Source organism: Ostrinia furnacalis, unplaced genomic scaffold (genome assembly GCF_004193835.3).
Source record: "Ostrinia furnacalis isolate ACB-3 unplaced genomic scaffold, ASM419383v2 OfSCF5107, whole genome shotgun sequence".
Classification (NCBI taxonomy): Eukaryota; Metazoa; Arthropoda; class Insecta; order Lepidoptera; family Crambidae; genus Ostrinia; species Ostrinia furnacalis.
The window spans coordinates 438,075-460,303 of NW_021135346.1; the positions used below are offsets into that span (position 1 = coordinate 438,075).

General features: G+C 37.2%; 2 protein-coding genes across 2 annotated transcripts; one reads left to right on the top strand and one right to left on the bottom strand.

Moving 5' to 3' along the window:
- Window positions 1-488: 488 nt before the first annotated feature.
- On the bottom strand, window positions 489-4,447 carry LOC114360638 (protein FAM136A). Its single transcript, XM_028315391.1, has 4 exons — window positions 4,280-4,447; window positions 1,869-1,988; window positions 1,475-1,573; window positions 489-1,043 (listed from the first exon to the last, which is right to left on the bottom strand). Exons 1-4 carry the CDS (start codon window positions 4,364-4,366, stop codon window positions 906-908), a joined length of 444 nt encoding a protein of 147 aa, XP_028171192.1. The 5' UTR covers window positions 4,367-4,447; the 3' UTR covers window positions 489-905.
- Window positions 4,448-4,941: 494 nt separating this feature from the next.
- LOC114360634 (flocculation protein FLO11) lies at window positions 4,942-21,042 on the top strand. Its single transcript, XM_028315388.1, has 5 exons — window positions 4,942-4,950; window positions 7,911-8,246; window positions 13,668-13,840; window positions 14,100-14,298; window positions 20,209-21,042. Exons 1-5 carry the CDS (start codon window positions 4,942-4,944, stop codon window positions 21,040-21,042), a joined length of 1,551 nt encoding a protein of 516 aa, XP_028171189.1.
- The last annotated feature ends 1,187 nt before the right edge of the window (window positions 21,043-22,229 follow it).

Below are 22,229 nucleotides of genomic sequence, written 5' to 3' on the forward strand. Positions count from 1 at the left end.
TTCTATGAAGATGACCTACTCATTTGTATTTACTCTGCTTCAACGCACACTTATCCGCACCGTAACGTAAACGCCTCGTTAAGGCGATACGGTGTTGATCCCTTTCCGGGTTGATAAGTGTGCTATGACCTTCAATGACCTATCATGATTAAGGTAAAGTTAATTAAACAAAGTGACACTGACTCGAATAAAAAAATCAACAATGTTTTTGTGATACTAAAATTCATAACATTCAATAACTAAACTTTTCATAACTACAAAATATTAAAATTTTTGTATGATACAGAAAATAGGTTTGTTTTTATGAATATAAGATATGACACTGTTATTAAGTTTACATAAATACAGGGTGAAACTCAAATCGATGGCATCCTTTTAAAATAGGTAAATTAGCACTCGTATTTACAAATGATGCTTGCTTAAGTGACACAGCAAATCGAACGCACAGCGTTGAATAGAGCTCTGTGATTGGTTCGTGTGTCAGCCTGTGCGTCTACGCGCACTGTGAGACCTCATAGTAATGTTTGTGAATACGGGCATAAGACTACTCATACATAGTACATTCCCCAAATATGAGACAAATCTCTCTTCATACTATAATTTTTAAGACAAATTCAAATTTCAATATTTAGGCCTTTTACTTTAAATAAAGTTTAGAACTAATCGGTTCATAATAAGGTTTATAGCTAGAAATTAATACAGATTTTACGACAATAATCTGTTTTTTATAAAAAAATATTGATTGTGAAGTTTCATTACTTAGTGGAAATGCATCAATAAATGCATTGGTTTGAATACAAAAACTGTTCATTATTCGACTAAAATTATATCCATAGCAAGTTGAAAATAGTTTTGTACCTTACAACAAGGTAATGAGGTCAGTAATCTACCTTATACAAGTACAATCATTCGTTCTTCGGTGGTGGAGGTTTGCCGCTGGCCAGGACTTTCTTCATCGTCTTCATCATGCTAGGAATGATTGCCATGTGTTTGTCGACACACCTCACTGCGCACTTTTCGAAGTCTATCGTTGCTTTGTCCACCTAAAAGAAAAATATTGGGCTTACTGGATAAAATTTGAAATAGAGATAATTTGAGATTTAAGAAAAAGTAAGGATAGTTTTAATCTTCAATTACGAATCTTTCTGTGACAGACTGATATGAATGCAAGATGGAGTTGTATGAAAAAGCTAGCTGAGAACAGAAAGTAATTGTCAGCATCAACTAGATTCTAAAGACCCACTCCTTATACATATTTATTTATTATGCAACATTTCAACTCAATATTTTTTATTATCTGTCGTTTATTATTAGTCTCTTACTGATCGCCTCAAAAACTGGATTGGAATCAGACAGATTATTGGATTATTATTTCACGGAAACAGATTGCAGTAGCAGAATATAAAAGGAAAAAAAATATGTCTTGATGGACAAAAAAAAACTATTGACGTCTAACCTATTCATTGTAACTTACCGTTTCCTGACTAGGATCAGGCCCCAAACGATCTCTGGCCGCATCGTTACAGTCCATTACACACCTCTGAAGTCTGTTTTGAAGATGATTTATTTCACCCTGAAAATTAAGTGACAATATATTTTTTTAAATTTCGTTAACCGCCAGTGAAATCCATTAGGCATTAAGTTCACTTAAATTAAATTAATAAACCTAAAGTATCATTAACTTCCAGTCATTGTTCTCAAATCATAAGTTTTTTTTAATATCATTAGTCATTTATTTTAAGCAAATAGGCTCTTAATTTTACATGACTCAATATCTTGGATTAATATTGATGTAAGAATTAACAAAAGTATCTGACTACATTCAACAAACAGAACTTCAATAAAATGTTATCAATGTAACGTCTTACCTGAACATAGTTATTGGCCTGATTCAACGGTGTGGTACAATTCTCGATGCAGCCGTGCACTCTTTCCAACGATGTCTGCGTGTCGTCACAGCACTTCGCTGCACAACGGTGCATGTCTCCCTGGAAAATGAACATCAATAGGTCATGTTATAGTAAGACACGGGTCGTAACGCGACGTTTATTACTGAGTTAGAATATGTACATGTCAACGTGAAATTGTGAACTCTGTCAGTTTATAATATAACGCGTTAGATTGTAAACTAACAGTGGGTTAGGTTAGGTTAGATTGTAATTTAACTACGTTAGATTGTAATCTGACGGAATTCACAATTTTACGGTGACATACACACGGCTTGACAGTTTTGGCTGTGATGCTGCAGCCGTGGTCACAAGCAGACTTACTATTTTACTTACTACTTCTAAGACCCGTGTCTTACTATTTTAGTTGAAATGGAACGCGAAAGTTTAAAATCTTATAGGTTACTAGCTTTCCGCCCGCGGCTTCGCCCGCGTGGAATTTTGTCTGTCACAGAAAAACTTTATCGCGCGCGTCCCTGTTTCAAAAACCGGGATAAAAACTATCCTATGTTCTTTCCCGGGACTCAAACTATCTCTATGCCAAATTTCATCAAAATCGGTTGCGAGGTTTAAGCGGGAAAGCGTAACAGACAGACAGACAGACAGACAGACAGACAGACAGACAGAGTTACTTTCGCATTTATAATATTATTAGTTGGGATGTTATGATACGTCTCCCCAACCCGTCTGGCCAGCGTGGGGAGTGCAGGCCAAATCCTCTATTTGCCTCTGGTCAATGGGGATGTTGCCTGGGTCAAAAAGCAAGAGTTTTAATTAGTCCGTCAGTTAACTTATCAAAAAATACTNAAGTTCATAAGAAGAGGTCGTGACGTCAACGCTTGCTTAAAAATGCCGCACGTTGTGACGTCGTGCGCAACTTCAACGCACCATAACTATGTAATTATTTGTTAGATTGACAAATAAAAATATATGTGTCCAATATTTTTTGATATTAAACATTACGGACTAAAAAAATTTTTTTAGGAAACTAGCCTATTAGAGAGGGTCGAGCTCCTGCAGTGGAGACTAGATGACCTGATGATGACGATAATGAGGTCATGTTATTTTGTCGGCCGTTTGGTGTAGTGGTTCACAACAGACTACTATGCCTAGAGGTCCCGGGTTCGATTCCCGGCCGGGCAGAAGTTGAAATGATGAATTTTAATTTCTGTGACGGGTCTGGGTGTGACTATGTATAATTTTTATGTATTTAAAAAAAAAAAGTATATAAGTAGTATATCCGTTAAGCTAGCACCCATAACACAAGCATTAAGTTGCTTACTTTGGGGCTAGCTAGCGCTGTGTGAAATTGTCCAAAGATTTATTATTTTATTATGTTATAACCTTAACGGTCATTGTAAGGCCCAGAACAGACGGTGAAACGTAACTGCAACAAAATTGCAACTTTCTGGTGATTCTTATGAATGAAACGCATAAGATAGGTAATTCATTCTTGGGGAAATGTATTACCATATTTAACAAAATACCACACAACCTTGTCGAATTGCCAATAAACAAATTTAAGATACATATAAAAAATACCCTTATGTCCAAAGGGTACTACAAGGTTCGAGACTATATTGATGACAAGGATGCGTGGTCAGTTCAGTCTGCACATATTTGATGTACTTAAATTTGACTATTCTTACCGTTAGATAATTCCTGGCAATAAGTGGTGACTGAGTTTGTTCCGGCGTTTCTTCTCAGCACTTGCCATATGTTTGTCTCGAAGCGCTGGTAGGGCCCAAAAGATAAGGAGACATGTAAAGTGCCCCATAAGGGCTACCTTTTTCTTTTTTTATTATTTTCTATTGACGTTCATAAGTGCCACTTGTGGTCTAAACTGAATAAATATTTTTGATTTTGAAACTGAAACTGAAAGTTTCAAACTGGTCGCTTCATGTGTAGTCTCTCAACGGACGCTATGGCAGAAACTTAGATGCACAAAAGTAACTAGCAGTTGCAGTTTCGTTGCAGTTGCGTTTCACCGTCTGATCTGGGCCTAAGTGTTTATATTTTAGACATCTTGGAATCTTATTTGTGTGATATTTTTTATACAAAATACACAGATTTTTAGTCATTGTAGTAGTTTTATTGTGTAGTTTAGATAGGTACTTCTGGGAGTGTTTATTTATGAGTTTTAAAAGATTTTAGTTTTTCATGAAAGTTGTGGATAAAATTACAAATTCATTTGAAAAATATTCTATAAAATTTTAGATACATCTCTATAGTATAATAAGGTATTTATCGAGCATTGTGCCCTATTTCTAATTGCTTATCAAAGTTAATTTAAATTATTGCATAAGCCATGAGATCATAACCTCAAAACTTACCTGCATTTTTCGCAAATAACTTTTGTCCAGCTCATTGACCATATTGGTCATTTCTTGCTCAATCCTATATTTTTGTGCTTCAACCATCTTGGAGGTTTTATGTTATAATTTGTAGAAATTATTTAAGTTTTTCGGAAAAACTCCGGCTCTGAGGGAGCAAGGATTTGACAGCTGACGTTTTGTTTTTTCTGAATGTAATAAAGACAAAGGAAGTACTTAATATACAGTCTGCATTTAAATCATAATATCAATGAAGTTATAATTTATTTATTTTAATCAACAACAGATAAGTATAACAATAAATTACAATATAACAGGCTTAGCTAATGCCCTAATTTCGGCAGGTATTGGAGTGGCAATGCATGTACAACTGTAGGGTGACGTCACTGGTACGCAGGCATCGCATGCATTTGTGCATCCATACGCATACGCTACTAATGGAGCTGATGAGGGCAAATATCCTAAACCACAGGGCAGTTCCGCTGCAGCAGGCGGTAAAATGACGTCGATGTATGATGGATTATTTTGACAGTTGCAGGATTTTTGACAGCCGCAAGACGAAGGAATCTTCTTCGTACAGCCACAACCGCTCGGTTTGTCTTCTAGAGCGTTGGATAGTGCTAAAAGGTCGTTGATGGTAGCAAGGACGCTTTTCTGGGGACATGGTGGAGGTATGGGCGCTGCTGGAAGCCTCCTTGATGATGCAGCCTGGGAAAGAAAGAAAATAAAATATGAATGTCTTATGCAGTATTAAAAAAATGCAACCGGTCACTGCCGGAGCAAGATTATGTATCAATTATTTAATGATTGATGAGCAACACGTGTGTGTTGCATTGTCTTTTACTTAAATGCGACTTGCATCTACGGTTATTACATTCGCGGAAAATAGTTTTTATGTGCTAGCAAAAATTTTGGGTGCTGTTAGGTACAGATAGCCTGTTACTTTTTCATGAAATAGGTAGGTACCTACTTACGCGTCGACGACGCCTGAAAAAAAAACACATTATGCGTAGGGTCACATGCAAGGTACATTCCCTAGAGTTTTTAAAATCATAAAATCAATGTTACAAAGCATTGTGACTTATCGATTATTTCAATTGTTAAACCTAGGCACCTACATTAACCGTTGCGATTATGAAATCTATCTGATAACAATTTTCACACTGTCTAAGTAAATGCTATAGTATTATTTTCATCATGATTTCTTTATCAATGCATGACGTAACTATTTTTTGATAACTTAGTTAAGTAAGTCTTATTTCAATACCAACTTTTTAAAGTAAAAACTTACGCAAACAAACACTACTGCGACGAAAAAACAAATGGTTTTACACATTTTGTAAATGTTAAAACTAAGGAAAAAACATCTAAATGAATATAATTAGCCTCTATAAATACATTTTTCATATCAATAGAACGTAATTTCATCAGAGAAATGGTTTATTAGTAAAATTATGCCACACTAAAATGGGACACAGTAGCACCGTATCAATTTAAAACAATTTTTTTTCATTGTGAGTTTTTCAGATTTAGAAGACTTTCATGAGGTTAATGGTTCCAACTTGTATCTGAAATCCATATTTTGGCTGTAATCTGTTTTGTAGGTACGTCTTAAATAAATAAAAAATAAATAATGTGTTAAGGGCTATTAAAAAAATTCTAGGTACATTTTCTACAGCGATAACGTCAAATTCACGAAGTAGGTAACTAAGTAAGTAGGTATTTTTTTTTTATGTGACAGGAGGCAAACGAGCAGACGGTAAGTAAGTAGGTAGGTACTCAACATTCAAAAAGATTTTGATCGTTCGTTCATTTCAGCCCAAAGACGTCCGTCCGACAAAGGCCTCCCTCAAGGATTTTCACAACAACCGGTCCTGCGCCCGCGTCCAGGTACTTCCCGTGATCGTCGGTCCGCCCAGTAGTTAATAGACCTACTGAACGCGTGTGCATTACGGCAACGTTGACCTAATTCAGTTTGTGTAACGAAGATGTACGTGGCACGAATGTAATGCCGTAATCAGACAGTTTCCTCGACGAAGTTACAGAATTTTCCATGGTTTTATTAATGAAGCACTTAAGTAAGTTTTTGCAACGCCTTTACGGGGCGCCACATGTACCTCAAATGATAATGTTTTCTGTCAATCCTTACGCGTGACGTGCAATAAAATAATTTGGGTTTGAAGTAGGTAAGTACTACATACTTACAGAAGGTACAATATAACACTCAAAATTACCATTTAGGTATGTAATATGTATGCTACTACAATGGCAAATAAATAATGCAACTATTCAGTGTTCACTTTTGTCTCTTAATCTCTACTCCTTTAGCAATACTTTCGTAGCTTAAAGCTCCATGTTTTATGTCCAGCAATTAATTTTAGTTGTAGGTATTTCATTTCAGCTAATAAACACTGAGCTCATAGCTGGACATATCCAGCAATTAATTTCAGCTGTATTTCATTTCAGCTCTATTAAACAGACCAGTTCACCCGATCAATTTGAAATTCTTAAAAAAGTTGTATCACTAGTCATTTAGTTTTCACTGCAGGAGCGCGAGCTTTTCTACTTTCATCATCATCATCATCATTTCAGTCACAGGACGTCCACTGCTGAACATAGGCCTCCCCCAATGATTTCCACATCGCACGGTTGGTAGTGGCCTGCATCCAGCGCCTTCCTGCTACCTTTATGAAGTCGTCGGTCAACCATGTGGGTGGACGTCCCCCGCTGCGTTTTCCGGCACGTGGCCTCCACAGAAGCTTGCTGCCCCATCGGACTACTAGTTACTTTACCAGAGGCAAATGCAGGCCTATATTTTTGCTTGATGTTCAGTAGCTATCACCGAATGAGGGCTATCGTTTTAGCGCTCACTAGTTGGCGCCACTGTAGAGTAAGGTCCTGTCAATCGCCAGGGGTGCCAACTGTTGAGTATAAAAACGATAGCCCTCATTAGAAGGTGGGAGACACAGATGATTGTAAGATGATTGACAGGGTCCATGCTTAAAAAATATCTCCATGGTCATTGATAAGTTTCAAATAATTATGTCATACAGATATTAGATACGCTTTGTTGGTCAACATTGTTATCTAATAAATAAATGACATAACTTACAGATAAAAATGATAACCATTGGATAAATATCAGTACAAGCTTTTCATTTTATTTAAATACTCCGATCTCTCATTAAAGGCTCATCTAAAAGTTTTATTTTAATAAAATAAACTTATTTTTTCAATTATGGCAAAGTTTCTGATAATTATTTCATGTTTTACTCTATTAAATAGCAAGGTAAAAATCATTAAATATTTTTTTTTCTAGGAATTTAAAAAATTTGGTTCTTGGAATTTTATTAATGTCTTATAAATAATTATTAAAGTAAAATCTTAAGAGCTTTAAAATTTGTAAAAGCTCTATTTACGTTTTAATTAAGTATTTTCTACTATGGCTAAAAATTGGTAGCATTTTGCTTCTACAAATCAGTCATCTGAAGCTGTAACGGGACTATTCCCACCTCTCGTTCCCACTGCTGCAACTCCTGTGTAGCCAGGATCTACAGCTTGACCGCTATTAAAACCTAACCAGTGAAGGTCAGGTTAAGCTGTAGTTTATTTATATTTCTCTTTTTTCCAGGTGCTGTCACAATACCTGACCAGACAAATAGAGCAGCCAAGGAACATCATCGGCCCTCAAGTTTCATCCTCATATCCCCTAGTAGAATCCCCCTACAACACATTCGTCCCCTACTCTCCTGGCATCCCCTCCCCTAGCTCTACTACCATCATAACTGACTGCTCCCCTACGGCTTGCAAGAACCTAGCAAATACATTACAGCTCATGATCGTGGCGAACTTACTGCAGAATAGTAACGGAGGATCAGATTTAGCTTTGCAGATGGCTGCACCACTCATTAACGAGCTGTTCACATCACCCACGCTGTCCTGTGGATGTGCGAATCCCTTCGCAGGAGTTCATAGCGTTGTTTCCCCTAGCGTCGTTCCTCCTAGCGTCATTTCCCCTAGCGTTGTTTCCCCTAGCATTCTCCCTCAAAACATTTACTCAAGTCTGTTAAACAATCCTAGTCTTATTTCCAGTCTTGCAAGCGCTCTCTCTTCTTCTCCTGGTGTGTTGAATTATTTGTAATATTTGTTAGTATTGTAATATTTATTGTGTAATGTAATAAAGTGAAATAATCGAGTGTTTGTAATTTCATTTACGTGTAACTTTAAAATGAAGCATGAGGAAATCCAGCTCACGTAATTTATGGATAAGAAAGTTTTTTCCTAAAAAACTAATTCCGTATTTTTAGGCTTTTAAAAAGCGCTTTTATACGTACTAGTATAACTTTAACCCAACCACAGCTTTGGGAAAATAAATGGGCCAGTACTGAGAAGAAGCAGCGTAAGAAACTCAGTCACTATTAAATAATACAAAAGGACTACTAAGCTCCTTTGTATTTTTGTACAAGGAATTTCAGTAATAATGAAACACACATTAATGTAAATATTTATTTTATTTCACAAAAACAAACTAATAATACACAAGTTGATCTACCAACGTTGGTAGTGGTTCAAGAATCTGTGGATAGTAACCTAGAGGACCTGGTACTAATATTTCTGTTCCCACAGGATATGTGTAGTAGTCTCCAAAAGGTGATATCACTTCTGATACAGCACCGATATTTGCAGGGAACACCTCGGTCACTGTTCCATAAATATCTGTTCCAAAAACAGGCACAGAAATATCTGCTACTCCATACGGAGCGTACAACGGTGATAAATCACAAGGAAACGTTCCAATAACATCATAAGGAGCGTATAGAGGTGTCACTTGATATGAATTAGTTCCTATAGCTCCTATAGCGTCGTACAAAGGTGCTATGTCACTAAAGCATGGAGAAGTACAATACGGATTGATGTTTGAATCAATTGTTTTACTGACAATGAAGAGTTGGAGGAGATTGGCCAATTTGTTGGCTAGGGAATTGTCTACCACTGTAGTTGTAATCAGAGGGATTTGAGGAGGGGGTACTACTACCTGGGGAGGGGGTAGAACTACCTGGGGAGGGGGTAGAACTACCTGTGAAAGGGGTAGAACTACCTGTGGAGGGGGTAGAACTACCGGTTGAGGGATAGTCACAGGGACAGGGGGTAAAGTGAGTTTAGGTGGCGAAGGGGGTACATTGATAGAGACTTGCTCTTGGATTTCGATCGTTGGGGGTACATTGATAGGTAGAGCAGATGGGTTGATGTATGGAGGTTGACCTGGGAAGGTAATTGGGGTTGGAGGTGGGAAAAATACTGGTTGAGGAATAGGAGCAGGAGGTGGTAGAGTTAATGTAGGGGTTGGGGGTACATTGATAGAGAATTCCTCTTGGATTTCGATCGTTGGGAATGAAGGTTGAGCTGGGAAGGTAACTGTTGGTGGTTGGATAGGATTGGGTAAGAAAATTGGCTGAGGAGAAGAAGTAGGGGGTGGTAGCGTTATTGTAGGTTGTTGACAAGGTTGAGGGGGTATTACCACTTGTGGCGGAGGTAGTGGTGCTGGTATGTACTGAGGTGGATAGGATAGTTGAGTGGGTGGTAAAGCAAATTGGAAATAATCCACGTTGGTATTCACTTCAACCGACTGGGAATGGATCTGAAAAGAGACATCAAGGTTTAGATGGTTGGAGATGCTTCAAATAAAATAAATAATAGATAAAGTGCTTAACTAAGTCAGTGCCTGATGTATAAAAGCGGCATGAGAGGGGTGAATTTGACATAATATTGTGACGGGACAAAGCAAATCTGAAAAAGATCTGAAGTTTCGCTGACGTTTGACGTTACAAAAACACCCTCCCGTGCCTCTCCCATGCCTCAGACACTGACCGATTTAAGAACTGGTCCTATATTTAAGTTCAGATGGAGATAAAATGTGACATGGGAAAAATAATTTCTCTTAATAATGAAACCGTAAAAATCATTTCAAAACCATGAATATACAAGTAGATATGCAAATTACAAATCAATAAGCAAAACGTCTATTCTTTCCATTACCTTACAAATTAAAATAGACAGCACCAAGACCCCCAGTTTTGCCGCCATGTTGACAAAAAACCAATCAATGACCTACTGACTTAGTTTATATAGCTTATATGTCATAATTAATTGCAAGAAGCATTGCAGGTATGTTTTACAGGCTATCTATAAACTGTATTGATTTCTAGAAAATTGTTATTTAATATTAGTTTGTCTACTATGACAGGCAACGTATACACCTACATAACTTTCTTAACTCTTATAGTTGGTTGAAACTGCGATCGAAAAAGGTAGAGTGGTTGATGCTGAGAACAGGTGGCGGAAGAAACATCATCATCATCATTTCAGTCATATGGACGTCCACTGCTGAACTTAAGCCTTCCCCAATGAATTTCCATGTTGCCCTAATTGTAGCGGCCTGCATCCAGCGCCTTCCTGCTGCCTTTATGAGGTCGTTGGTTCACCTTTTTCAATAGTGAATAAGAATAGTGAATGAAGTAATAAGGTAGGTAACTAAACTTGACAAGAAAAGAAAAGAAATATACAAAAGATACAACATAGGCAGTCTTATCTTAGTAAAAGTGCTTTTTTAAAGCCTACTTACAGAAATAAATGAGTTTTACTGAGTTTTATCGCTTCAAAACGGCCTCTTCCAGACAACTTAGCCAGTGTCAGATCGTTTCAGTTACCAATAATTTCTAGTAGTCCAGTCAATGAATGCCTTAACGACGGTGTAGAGAGAAATCCGTGGAACACAATTTCTGACCTCGGGACTTTATTTAGACTAGTTAGAAGTTGAACATAGCAAAAGTCCCCGCCCTTAGCCCTTGAGCCGGCGGGGTGAGGGGGGTTTAAAGGTACCACTTTTCGGTTTTTCGCTTAATCCTCGGAAACTATGCGTCCTAGTGACATGACTGCTATGAACCAAAAAAAGCTTATTCAATTTGCTACAGGTGAGATAGTCAAGTGTTTCTATATCTTGTATAGTTTTCGCGGCATCTGCTCTAGAAGGTCTGTAATATTGGAAATTTTATTGTTGTCTTACACCTTCCCATCAGGAGAAAATCGACTAAATCAACATTAAGCAAACATTCTAGACATGCGGGAGCATGTTAATCCTGGTTCCAGGGAGGGGATTGCACCGTGCGTATATTTAGATGAACCACTTGGAGCCACTTTTGACTCCTCATCATTCAAAAACTACTGTGCATTAACACTTCAAATTTGGCTCATGTGTTAAGACATACAAGATAAACATCAGCTTCAAATTTCATAAATATCCCTCAAACGGTTATTTAGGTACTGACGTTCAAAAATCGACATTTAGAACACTAAAATCTATCTATCACCTGTGAAATGTTAAAATTTACTGGATTTTTATTTGTTACTTTGTGTTTACATAACTACCTTTCTGNGTATTTATGCACGTATGTCTTATTTGTAAAATATTTAGTCTAAATTATTAAAACATCTTTGTTTGTTACTTTTTTAAATTTTTATTAAAACTTAATTAAAACTATCGATATTTGTATTTCACATCCCTAGAATACCCACCAGACTTCTCTACTTCAGTGCGGCACAGGGTGCATAAGCCTTGTATTTTGAATATAGCTATAATTTTTAAACTAAACAAGTTATTCACGGACGCCTTCAGGTGTATGTCAATAAATGCATTATTGTTAATATTCAAAGAGAAAAAACACAATATCTATTGACATGAAGCCAAAAATAAAATTAATATATCTTAAATATTACAAGGTCTTTAAGCCTTGTGCCGCCACAATGTAAGTTTTAATACCAGGTTTACTGACCTTGTACCGAAGGAATGGAAAGTATTAGAAAGTTACTGCCGCAGCAAAGGTGTTAAANAATTGGTTCGTCTAAATATACGCACGGTGCAGTCCCCTCCCTGGAACTAGGCTTAACATGCTCCCGCATGTCTATAGTGTTTGCTCAATGTTGATTTAGTCGATTTTCTCCTGATAGAAACACATAAGACAAAAATAAAATTTCCAATTTTACAGACCTTCTAGAGCAGATGCCGCAAAAACTATACAAGATATAGAAAAACTTGACGGTCTCGCCTGTAGCAAATTGAATAAGCTTTATTTGGTTCATAGTACTCATGTCACTAGGACGCATAGTTTCCGAGGATTAAGCGAAAAACCGAAAAGTGGTACCTTTAAACCCCCCTCTCCCCGCCGGCTCAAGGGCTAAGGGCGGGGACTTTTGCTATGTTCACCTCCTAACTAGGCTAAATAAAGTCCCGAGGTCAGAAATTGTGTTCTACAGTTTTCCATCTATAATGCTTTATTGACTGGACTATACAGGGTGTTAGGTAAATGGGTATATGAGCCGACACTAGCCCATGTTAACATAGGCATATAAATGGTATGGTGAAGTCAGAAATTTGATATCATGATTATTTTTTTTTTAATTTTCATACAAAATAAATTTTACAAAATCCGATTTGTATGAAAATTAAAATAGTTAAAATGAAGATATCAATTTTCTGACTTCATCATACCATTTATATGACCATGTTAACATGGACTAGTGTCGGCTCATATACCCATTTACCTAACACCCTGTAGATCGTTTCAGTTACCAATAATTTCTAGTGCAACCAAAAGTATTACAAATCAAAAGAAATCTAAAACTAAGCTTGATCAGTAACTGATTTCATAGGCCTAATAGATACTATCAAACATGGCGACAGCTATATTTCTCAGACCTCCATGTCAGTAATACAAAGGTTTTGTTCCCATAGATAAGACACGAATATTGATAAATATCTTATGTAAGTGTTCATTTTCTTTATCAATCTAATATAAAACAGGTGTAAAGTTATCGGAAGACATCAGAAGATCACAAAATTTAAGTTATTGATATTAATTATTAATTTGGTAAATAAATTAAGTATTAAAATGATTTCCAAGCTTTTTGTTGTGGCTGTCATTATAAAAGTGAGTAACTTATTTTTTTCATAACTTATTTATTTATTTACTAGCGGCCGTCCGCAACTTTGTGCGCGTGGATCTCGTTTTATCCCCCTAGGGGAGGAGTTCCGTAAAATCCGTTCTTAGTAAACACCTACGTTCTAAAAGGAACCCCCATACAAAATTTCTAAAACTCCTAGCACTTGTAGTTTCTGAGATTTCGTGATGAGTGAGTCAGTGACCTTTCGCTTTTATAGATATATAAAATCATTAAATTGATCGTGGATTCTCCAAGTATCTCTTCGAATAATATTTTGTTCTTATTTTTAATTAGTGTGGTTTCTTATGAAATAATCTTGTCTTCTGTGGTGTACCAATAGTTGTGCACAATTAGCAAAATGTGTTTTATCTATCCACCCTTCTTTTTCCAGAGCATATCATGCCAACGCTACATCCAGCCCTACAACTATCCTCAAGTCTACTCCGAGGCTGTCATCGAGCGGTACGCCGGCCCTTCCCCCCAAATACCCCCCATGTCAACAGCTGACAACGATGTCCTTTGCAAAAACCTTGCAACTGCCATACAAAACGTCATTTTTGACAGGTAAGCAGTTTTCATCATCATTTCAGCTATAGGACGTCCACAGTTGAACATAGGCCTCCTCCAATGACTTCCATGTTGACCAGTAGGTAGCGTCCAGCGCCTTCCTGCTACTTTTATAATGTCGTCGGTCCACCTCGTGTCTGAAAGTCACACGCTGCGTTTTCCGGTACGCGGCCCCCCTGGATATGCTCATCTTTCTTTGACGTTAAGTGCCAAATCTGGGTCAAAAGTGAGTAAAACACGTTACTTTTCTTTACAGATTCTCCCAAAGCTGCTTACGGAAGCCTACCTTCGGTCAAATAGCCAGCCCTTTGATCAGTGACATCAAGAACTCTCTATGCCAATGTCCAGTCTGCTCCAGTGTCAACTTGACCCCTAGCGGATACTCAAAGTCCTACGTGTCCCCTAGCACTGTTTCTAACATCATCCAGTCTAGTGTCCCTAACACTATTTCTAGGGTACCCCCTAATGTTAGTGTGAATAGAAAGTACACAGACCTTTTGGCAGTGCTGGGCGGATTCGGATGCGACTGCGGCTGTAGGGGACCGGTTGTGATGTAGTAGTTTAGTAATTTATTTATTTATGCTATTTATTGAATATATTTTAAGTTAAAATCAAATTGTTTTGTTTTATGTTATTTTTAAGTGTGTTCCTTACATCCATTATACAACAAACACCTATATCAAATCAAATTTATGTTTATTGAATCCCACTTAGCTTAGTACAGCACTATTTATGATAGAGAGCTGACATAATATATTATATTATAATAGTTTATTCAGTACATAGTACATAGGCCAGGGGTGACCAACCGGTCGATCGCGACCATTAGTCCAGTCGATCGTGGCAAGGCAAAAAATACTAAACGATTGTGTACTAAACTATGCTGTTTCATTTAATATTTCAAGAAGTATGTAAGTGGTAGATCACCCAGGGTTTCGTGAGTAAACAGTAGATCTCATGTTTAATCAAGTTGGCCACCCCTGACGTAGGCCCTTTCCAGGGCACAGCGATGATTCGGCTGTCTTGAAGGGTTAAAAAGCTTAAAACTCAAACGCTTTAGTCAAAGACTATCTACTCAGTGAAGTCACCCTATATTTTTATACGAATTGTACCCAAGCAAAGCCACACGGTCAAAAGCTAGTCCAGCAGCAACATAACGTAATGATATTATAATTTGGCCATTACATCCCAACTTACGTGAAAGCTCTGACAAGTAAGTATTTTAATAAATCTTGTAGATAAAAACCATGTTACCTAAGTCTGTCGCCATAACAACAATGTTAACAGCATTGTTGTGTTCCGGCAGTTAGAGGCAAGATAGCCAGTTCAGCCGTGGTTGAGGATTCCGGGTGAAGCTCGCTTCCACCTTCGGCCTGATCGTCACTTACCATCAGGTGAGATACAGGCCAAGAGCTTCCTCGTTGTGGATAAAAAAAAACCTACAAAACCCTATTTATTTAAAGATCAATCAACTACTACTTATGAAGGTTTCCCACGTTATTATTTCCGGAAAAATCGGAAATAAAATACCCCCAAATCCTCCACTGAGTAGCGCAAAAAAATAATAAAATACAGGGTGTTTGGCGCATCGTGTGCCAAAATGATTTGGCGGATAGAATGGGTCATTTCCTATATTTTCAGCCCCCATAACGCGTTCCATGTCAGGCGGCTACTTTTATATTAAGTTTTTTAGTAATTTCACCAAAATACCCAAATCGCATCATTTAATTTCGATTTAAAAAAAAACTACTAAGCGTAGCCTCAAATTAAATATTTTGTTTTGACGTGCATTGACATAGGGTTGCATCAAATCTAAATTTACTGGCAAATATCATCTAGTTTTTTTTTTAATTCAGCTTTGAACTTTTCCGAAAAGTTAAAAATGGACTGAACATTTAAGTTTACATGGCTATAAATTTTTTTTTAAAAGAGATAGCGATCTTCGGATTTTATCAAAACTTCTCTAGTCTATCCCCATTCAAACGGTATACTAATCTTGTTTAAATAATAACAACAACTTCACAAATTCCCTAAATTAGTGCATTGACTCTATTCGGACTGATTTGCGAAATTTGTGTTTATAGCCCCTTTTTGTGTGAATAACACGTTAAATACCTACAGGTAAAAAATATTTATCTTATGCAATGTAAAAAACCTTTTCTCTATCGTTTTTCAATGTGGATTTCTTGAAATTAAAGACGAAAATAATTATTTTGATCGTTTATTAATTATTACAAATTTTGTTCAAAATGTCCGCCTCGGCAACGTATACACTCACGACATCTTCGACTGTTGTCGTATGCAGCCTCATTTCTCTTTTTATTACTATAAAGGCGTTTTCTATTCGTTGTTGTAGTTCTTCTAATGTTTGAACTTCCGTTACGTACACCAGTTCATTACCTCGTCCCCAGACGTAAAAATCTAACGGAGTTAGGTCTGGGGAACGTGCAGGCCACTGTATAGGGCCAGTCTAAATTAGAAGAAGATGTCGTTACTTAGTGTATACGTTGCCGAGGCGGACATTTTGAACAAAATTTGTAATAATTAATAAACGATCAAAATAATTATTTTCGTCTTTAATTTCAAGAAATCTACATTGAAAAACGATAGAGAAAAGGTTTTTTACATTGCATAAGATAAATATTTTTTACCTGTAGGTATTTAACGTGTTATTCACACAAAAAGGGGCTATAAACACAAATTTCGCAAATCAGTCCGAATAGAGTCAATGCACTAATTTAGGGAATTTGTGAAGTTGTTGTTATTATTTAAACAAGATTAGTATACCGTTTGAATGGGGATAGACTAGAGAAGTTTTGATAAAATCCGAAGATCGCTATCTCTTTTAAAAAAAAATTTATAGCCATGTAAACTTAAATGTTCAGTCCATTTTTAACTTTTCGGAAAAGTTCAAAGCTGAATTAAAAAAAAACTAGATGATATTTGCCAGTAAATTTAGATTTGATGCAACCCTATGTCAATGTACGTCAAAACAAAATATTTACTTTGAGGCTACGCTTAGTAGTTTTTTTTTAAATCGAAATTAAATGATGCGATTTGGGTATTTTGGTGAAATTACTAAAAAACTTAATATAAAAGTAGCCGCCTGACATGGAACGTGTTATGGGGGCTGAAAATATAGGTAATGACCCATTCTATCCGCCAAATCATTTTGGCACACGATGCGCCAAACACCCTGTATTTTCCTCAACGTAGCCATTTTCTTGGAATAACAATAAAAATGCAAATAATATCATCCTCTAGGGGAAGATGTTACACTGAATACAGAATTTGAAAAATCCTTATTGCTTGCTGAGAGAAAAGTAAAATAAATATTTGGATAACTTGAGAAATAGAATAACGTATTCACAAACATTACTATGAAGTCTCACAGTGCTCGTGGACGCACAAGGTGACACACGAACCAATCACGGCTCTATTCAACGCTGCCGCGCTGTGCGTTCAATTTACTGCTTCACTTAAGCAAGCATCGTTTGTAAATATGTGTTATGACTGCAGTCTAAGGAGGAACACTTATAGTAGTCGCGAACTCGCGACCCTCATCAGTGAGGGACCGAGGAAGAAGAAGAATTATGCTCATTTTCACCATTAACCTATTTTTTAAGTGACGCCTGTGAAAACAAAACTCCTGTTATGTGTTACCATAGGGGTCACTTAAAAATTAGGGATTGATGGTAAAAATGGGCATTAGTCTCGATCTAAGATGACAGCCCACACTTTTTTTGTTACTACTACTTGACCTGAGCCGCCACAATATTGAGTATTATGTGCCGTTCTTCATCGTCATCCTTTCAGCCACAGGACGTCCACTTTTGAACATCGGCCTTCTTTCTAGATTGGCCAGTTGATTAGATTCAAATATTAATTGGAAATCACTTGCCGCTAAACTCTCAAAATTTACTTATGCACTGTACGAGTTGAAAAAATGCACGGACTTAAAAACTGCTACCATTGCCTATTATGCCGACGCTAATGCTTGGTTGAATTACGGGATCATTCTTTGGGGTAACAGTACGGAAGTAAGTCAGTTATTTATTTTGCAAAAGAGATGCCTTAGAATTCTTGTTAACATCACAAATAGGGAAAGTTGCAGACCTCACTTCATAAAGCTAAATATTCCTACACTTGCCTCAATGTACATATTGTATCCTCAATTTATTGATCCTTGCCTCAATGTACCTATTGATCACCAATAAGGTTACATAGTAGCATTCACAAGAAAAACTTACAAAAACGACACTTGTTAAAATCATGCAAACATAAAGGTAAAATCAACATGCATTGAGACTAAAGCAACAGTAATTCATCATTTCAGCCATAGTAGGACGTCCAGTGCTGAACATAGGCCTCCCCCAATGCTTTCCACGTTGATCGATTGGTAGCGACCTGCGTCCAGCGCTTCCTTGCTACTTTTACGATGTCGTCGGTCCACCTTGCAGGTGGTCGTCCCACGCTGCGTTATCCGGTACGCGGCCTCCATTCCAGAACCTTGCTGCCCCATCGGCCGTCAGTTCAGCAATTAGGGGTTAGCTATGTGCCGATGTCTGTACTAAAAGACAGGCTATCTTGAAGTTAAATATAGCTCGCTACCTATCGTATTGCTATCACAAACTCAGCTTCGACAATTTGGTCGATTACAAGCAAGAGGATTTTCCTAGCAGTTGGTAGTCAATCGCTTACTGAACTCGACACAGTACTCGAGAGCCATATTCGAGCATTCCAGGCCTTTTAGGGCCTTCAAACAAACGTGACAGAAGACCCAGATTGACAGAAATTGGGGGATATGCACACGAATTAAAAAAATCTGTAAAAAAAATTACCCTTATTTCGACTTGTTTAGCTCGGTTCACCTTAAAATACTTATAGGCCACTAGCGGCCGCCCGCGACTTCGTACGCGTGGATCCCGTTTTACCCCCTTCATCTATCTTACGCGGTTTCGATTTTTTCATACAAATGTTTTTTCCCGATAACTCCCGTTCCCGTGGGAATTTTGCAATATCCTGTTGTAACTAAGCTTTAAGTTTACTAAGGTACCTGCATGCCAAATTTCAAGCGTCTAACTTAAGCGGTTTAGATTTTTCATACAAAAGGATTTTCCCGCTGATTCCCGTTCCCGTGGGAATTTCTGGAATTCCTTTCTTAGTGCACCTCTACGGTACCTAAGCTACGACCCTTCCAAATTTCAAGTGCCTACGTTTAGCCGTTTAGGCTGTGCAATGATATGTCAGTCAGTCAGTTTCTCCTTTTATATATTTAGATTTAAGATAGATATACTACCCGGGCCTGATGTTAAAAAGGTGACTCTACATCGACGCGATATTAGATCGGTCTAACCAGTGTGGGGAGAGTAAGGGAAAATTTCCTATTTCATCATAATTTCAGCCACATGACGTCACACTGCTGAACGTTTTCCATATCGCTCGGTTGGTAGCGGCCTGCATCTAGCGCCTTCTTGCTACCTCAATAAGGTCGTAGGTCCACCCTGATGATGATGATGAGAGGTCAGCATGGCCTACTTTGAAGATGACCTATACAATTGACTAAATATGAAATTTTTTTGCTTTTAAATAACATTAATGGGATGAATAAGAAATTGAAAGTTTGAGAAGGAAAGCCATCATTCCCTATGAAAAATGTACAAAATAAAAAAGGTAAACACATGATTGCTGCGGTGATAGATTGATTTCGATGGATCAATAATAAGCAAATCAATTACCATGAATACATAAACCTATGTAATATTTTTACAAAACAATTGATAAGTTGCTAGAATTGCCTATGTAATAATTTGGACTGATTACAAAAAAGCTAGCAATTAGATAAGAAAAAATATATCAGTAACAGAAGGTATGTTATCATTTCAATAATTATTTTACCTTTGAGGATCATGGGCGGGAACTTCGTAATATTGTTTATAGCAGCTATGGGTTGTCAGGTATACCATCTTCTCTTTATCTTTTAATCTATTGACTTGACTTCTCAAATTCCAAATACTAAAAACTTAGAAATGTCTTACTTTTATTTTATTCTAGCTTCTTCAATAAATTATAGCCACTTGCTATTCTGAACTATAAATTTTTAAAGTTTCATCAAATTTCTTCCAGTAACTTTTGCGAAAATTAGTAACAAACATCCATCCTCACATGTGCGTTTACAATACAAATGTAAAGAGGATAGACAAATTAGTTGGTACACAAATGGAAAGGAATCTACATAATAGAACTACTTCTACTCTTCTTGCAAAATGTTCGTTTGTTTCAGCCAAATGGCGTCCACTGAGACCAAGACCAAAAGGCCTCCTCTAAGGATTTCTCATTCTGACAAATGTTCTTGTTCTTTACAGATCGTCACCGCCAACATAAGTCTTCATCCAGCCCTCAAACAGTACCTCCTCTCCAGTCTAGGGACTTCCCCACCTCCAATAAACACCAGACAGCCTCTCCCAGCAGTTACTATTAGCAAACAGACCAGTGCAGCTCCAAATCTTCAATCTCTAGCTGCTTTAGCTACATTACTCTCTTCTGCTCATAGCACACCACCTCCAAAGGCTCAGCCACCGGCTGCAAACGCTTTGCTAGCTGCCCTTACAGATACTTCATCAGTTATTTCTCCCTCAGTAGATACAGCATTACTCAATAACCTAGCTATGGCAATGCAGCTGCTGATCGTCAGCAATCTGCTAAGTTCTCCTCAAGAATCCACTCCAGAACCACCAGTTTCTGGCTATTCTTACGAACCAGAACCTGTACAGCCGGTTTCAGTGTCTTACGCTTCTCACCCACCGCCTCAGCCGGTACCAGCTACTCCTGTACAACCTCAGCATCAGTACACCTATGAGTCTACTTCAAACTATAGCCCGCCAGCTCCTACCTACAACTATCCATCGTCTAACTACAATTCCATGAGCATGCCAAACTCAAACTACGTTGGGTCTTCTTCATTTGCAACTTCAAGTTCTTTTATGGGGTCTGTTCCACCGCCAACGTCAAGTGGTAGGAATGGATTCTCTCTCATGTCCCCGTACGAAGCATTGAGTCCTTCCTCACCTTTCTCTGATCCGATCTTGTCGTCACCTTACGGGTCAGTGATGACGTCAAAGAAGGACTTCCAAAGCCCGTATTCTTCGTTCATGACGTCAGATAGCAAGGATCTGTTTTCGATGGGCGACTTCTTCTAATTAATTCAGTTCGTGATTTTGTTATTTTGTTTCGTTGAATGAGATGGTTTGTTAAATGATTACTTGTTACCATCATTATGTGTTATGTTATTGGTATTTGTTAATTTATTGTTGTGTTTAATAAAACTTTTAACAAAAACGTTCTTTATTTTTATTAAAAATCTACTTTTAACTCATGAGGTTGCCAATAAAGTTGATGCCTCTCTACAATGAGACATGTTCACCAGTACTTTCTATATCTCTTGACCTTAATTATGTTCTAGTTTAAGTAAATCTATGTACGAACTGTTATAAAAATTAAATAGGTAATACCTAGCTTCTTAGAAAAGTCATCAAAATAAACTAAAATAAACATAACCCTCCTTCAGGCGCGGTCGGATAAAAACCGGTCAAGGGCGAGCCTGGTTTGGCCATGAAGAATTAATTTCCTATTGTCTCTACCACAATGAGACTGTACACAAGTATTTCGACAATATTTTAAAAATACTTTCGTAAAATTAACTGAAAAGACTCATACAGGGTGTTAGGTAAATGGGTTTATGAGCCGACACTAGCCCATGTTAACATATTATGCATATAAATGGTATGGTGAAGTTAGAAAATTGATATTATTATCATCATTTTAATTTTCATACAAATCTGATTTTTTAATTTTATTTTGTGTGAAAATTTAAAAAATTTAATGATGATAATCAAACTGACTTCACCATACCATTATAAATGCATATTATGTTAACATGGGCTAGTGTTGGCTTATAAACCCATTTACCTAACACCCTGTATACTCGTAGTTGTACCTAAGAGCACACTCTGATAGTTCAAAAAAGCGTTTTTCCCAAGTAAAAAGGTCTAAGTGTAAATTGAATGCATAGAGTTAAGATAAAATGGAAAGATATCCTTAAACTAAGCTAGAATACGAGAAGGTGTGGTAATAACCGAGTTGGTTAGAGAAAGAAAAACTTTTAGATTTACGAGGGGCGGCTGAAAAGTTTTGAGCCTAAGTATCTTCAAGTGTTATTATTGACTCGCACTAAATTTTATTAATTTGCTAATAACCTCCTTAGTATATGTACAAAGTTTCAATTTATTAGCATCATCACGCTTTTAGTAATTAATCCGTAAACATCATCATGTCTCAGTCATCCGCGCAATGTACGAAATTGAAGTACACAGTTGTCATAAAATGC

Coding starts and splice junctions, on each gene's coding strand:
- LOC114360634 (XM_028315388.1), top strand. Junction 8,247..13,667: donor GTGCGAATCCCTTCGCAGGA/GTTCATAGCGTT, acceptor TTCTTTTTCCAG/AGCATATCATGCCAACGCTA. Junction 14,299..20,208: donor TCCCTAACACTATTTCTAGG/GTACCCCCTAAT, acceptor TGTTCTTTACAG/ATCGTCACCGCCAACATAAG.
- LOC114360638 (XM_028315391.1), bottom strand. CDS start 4,366: ATGGTTGAAGCACAAAAATATAGGATTGAGCAAGAAATGACCAATATG. Junction 1,989..4,279: donor GTTATTTGCGAAAAATGCAG/GTAAGTTTTGAG, acceptor TTCATTTTCCAG/GGAGACATGCACCGTTGTGC. Junction 1,574..1,868: donor AGGCCAATAACTATGTTCAG/GTAAGACGTTAC, acceptor CTTAATTTTCAG/GGTGAAATAAATCATCTTCA.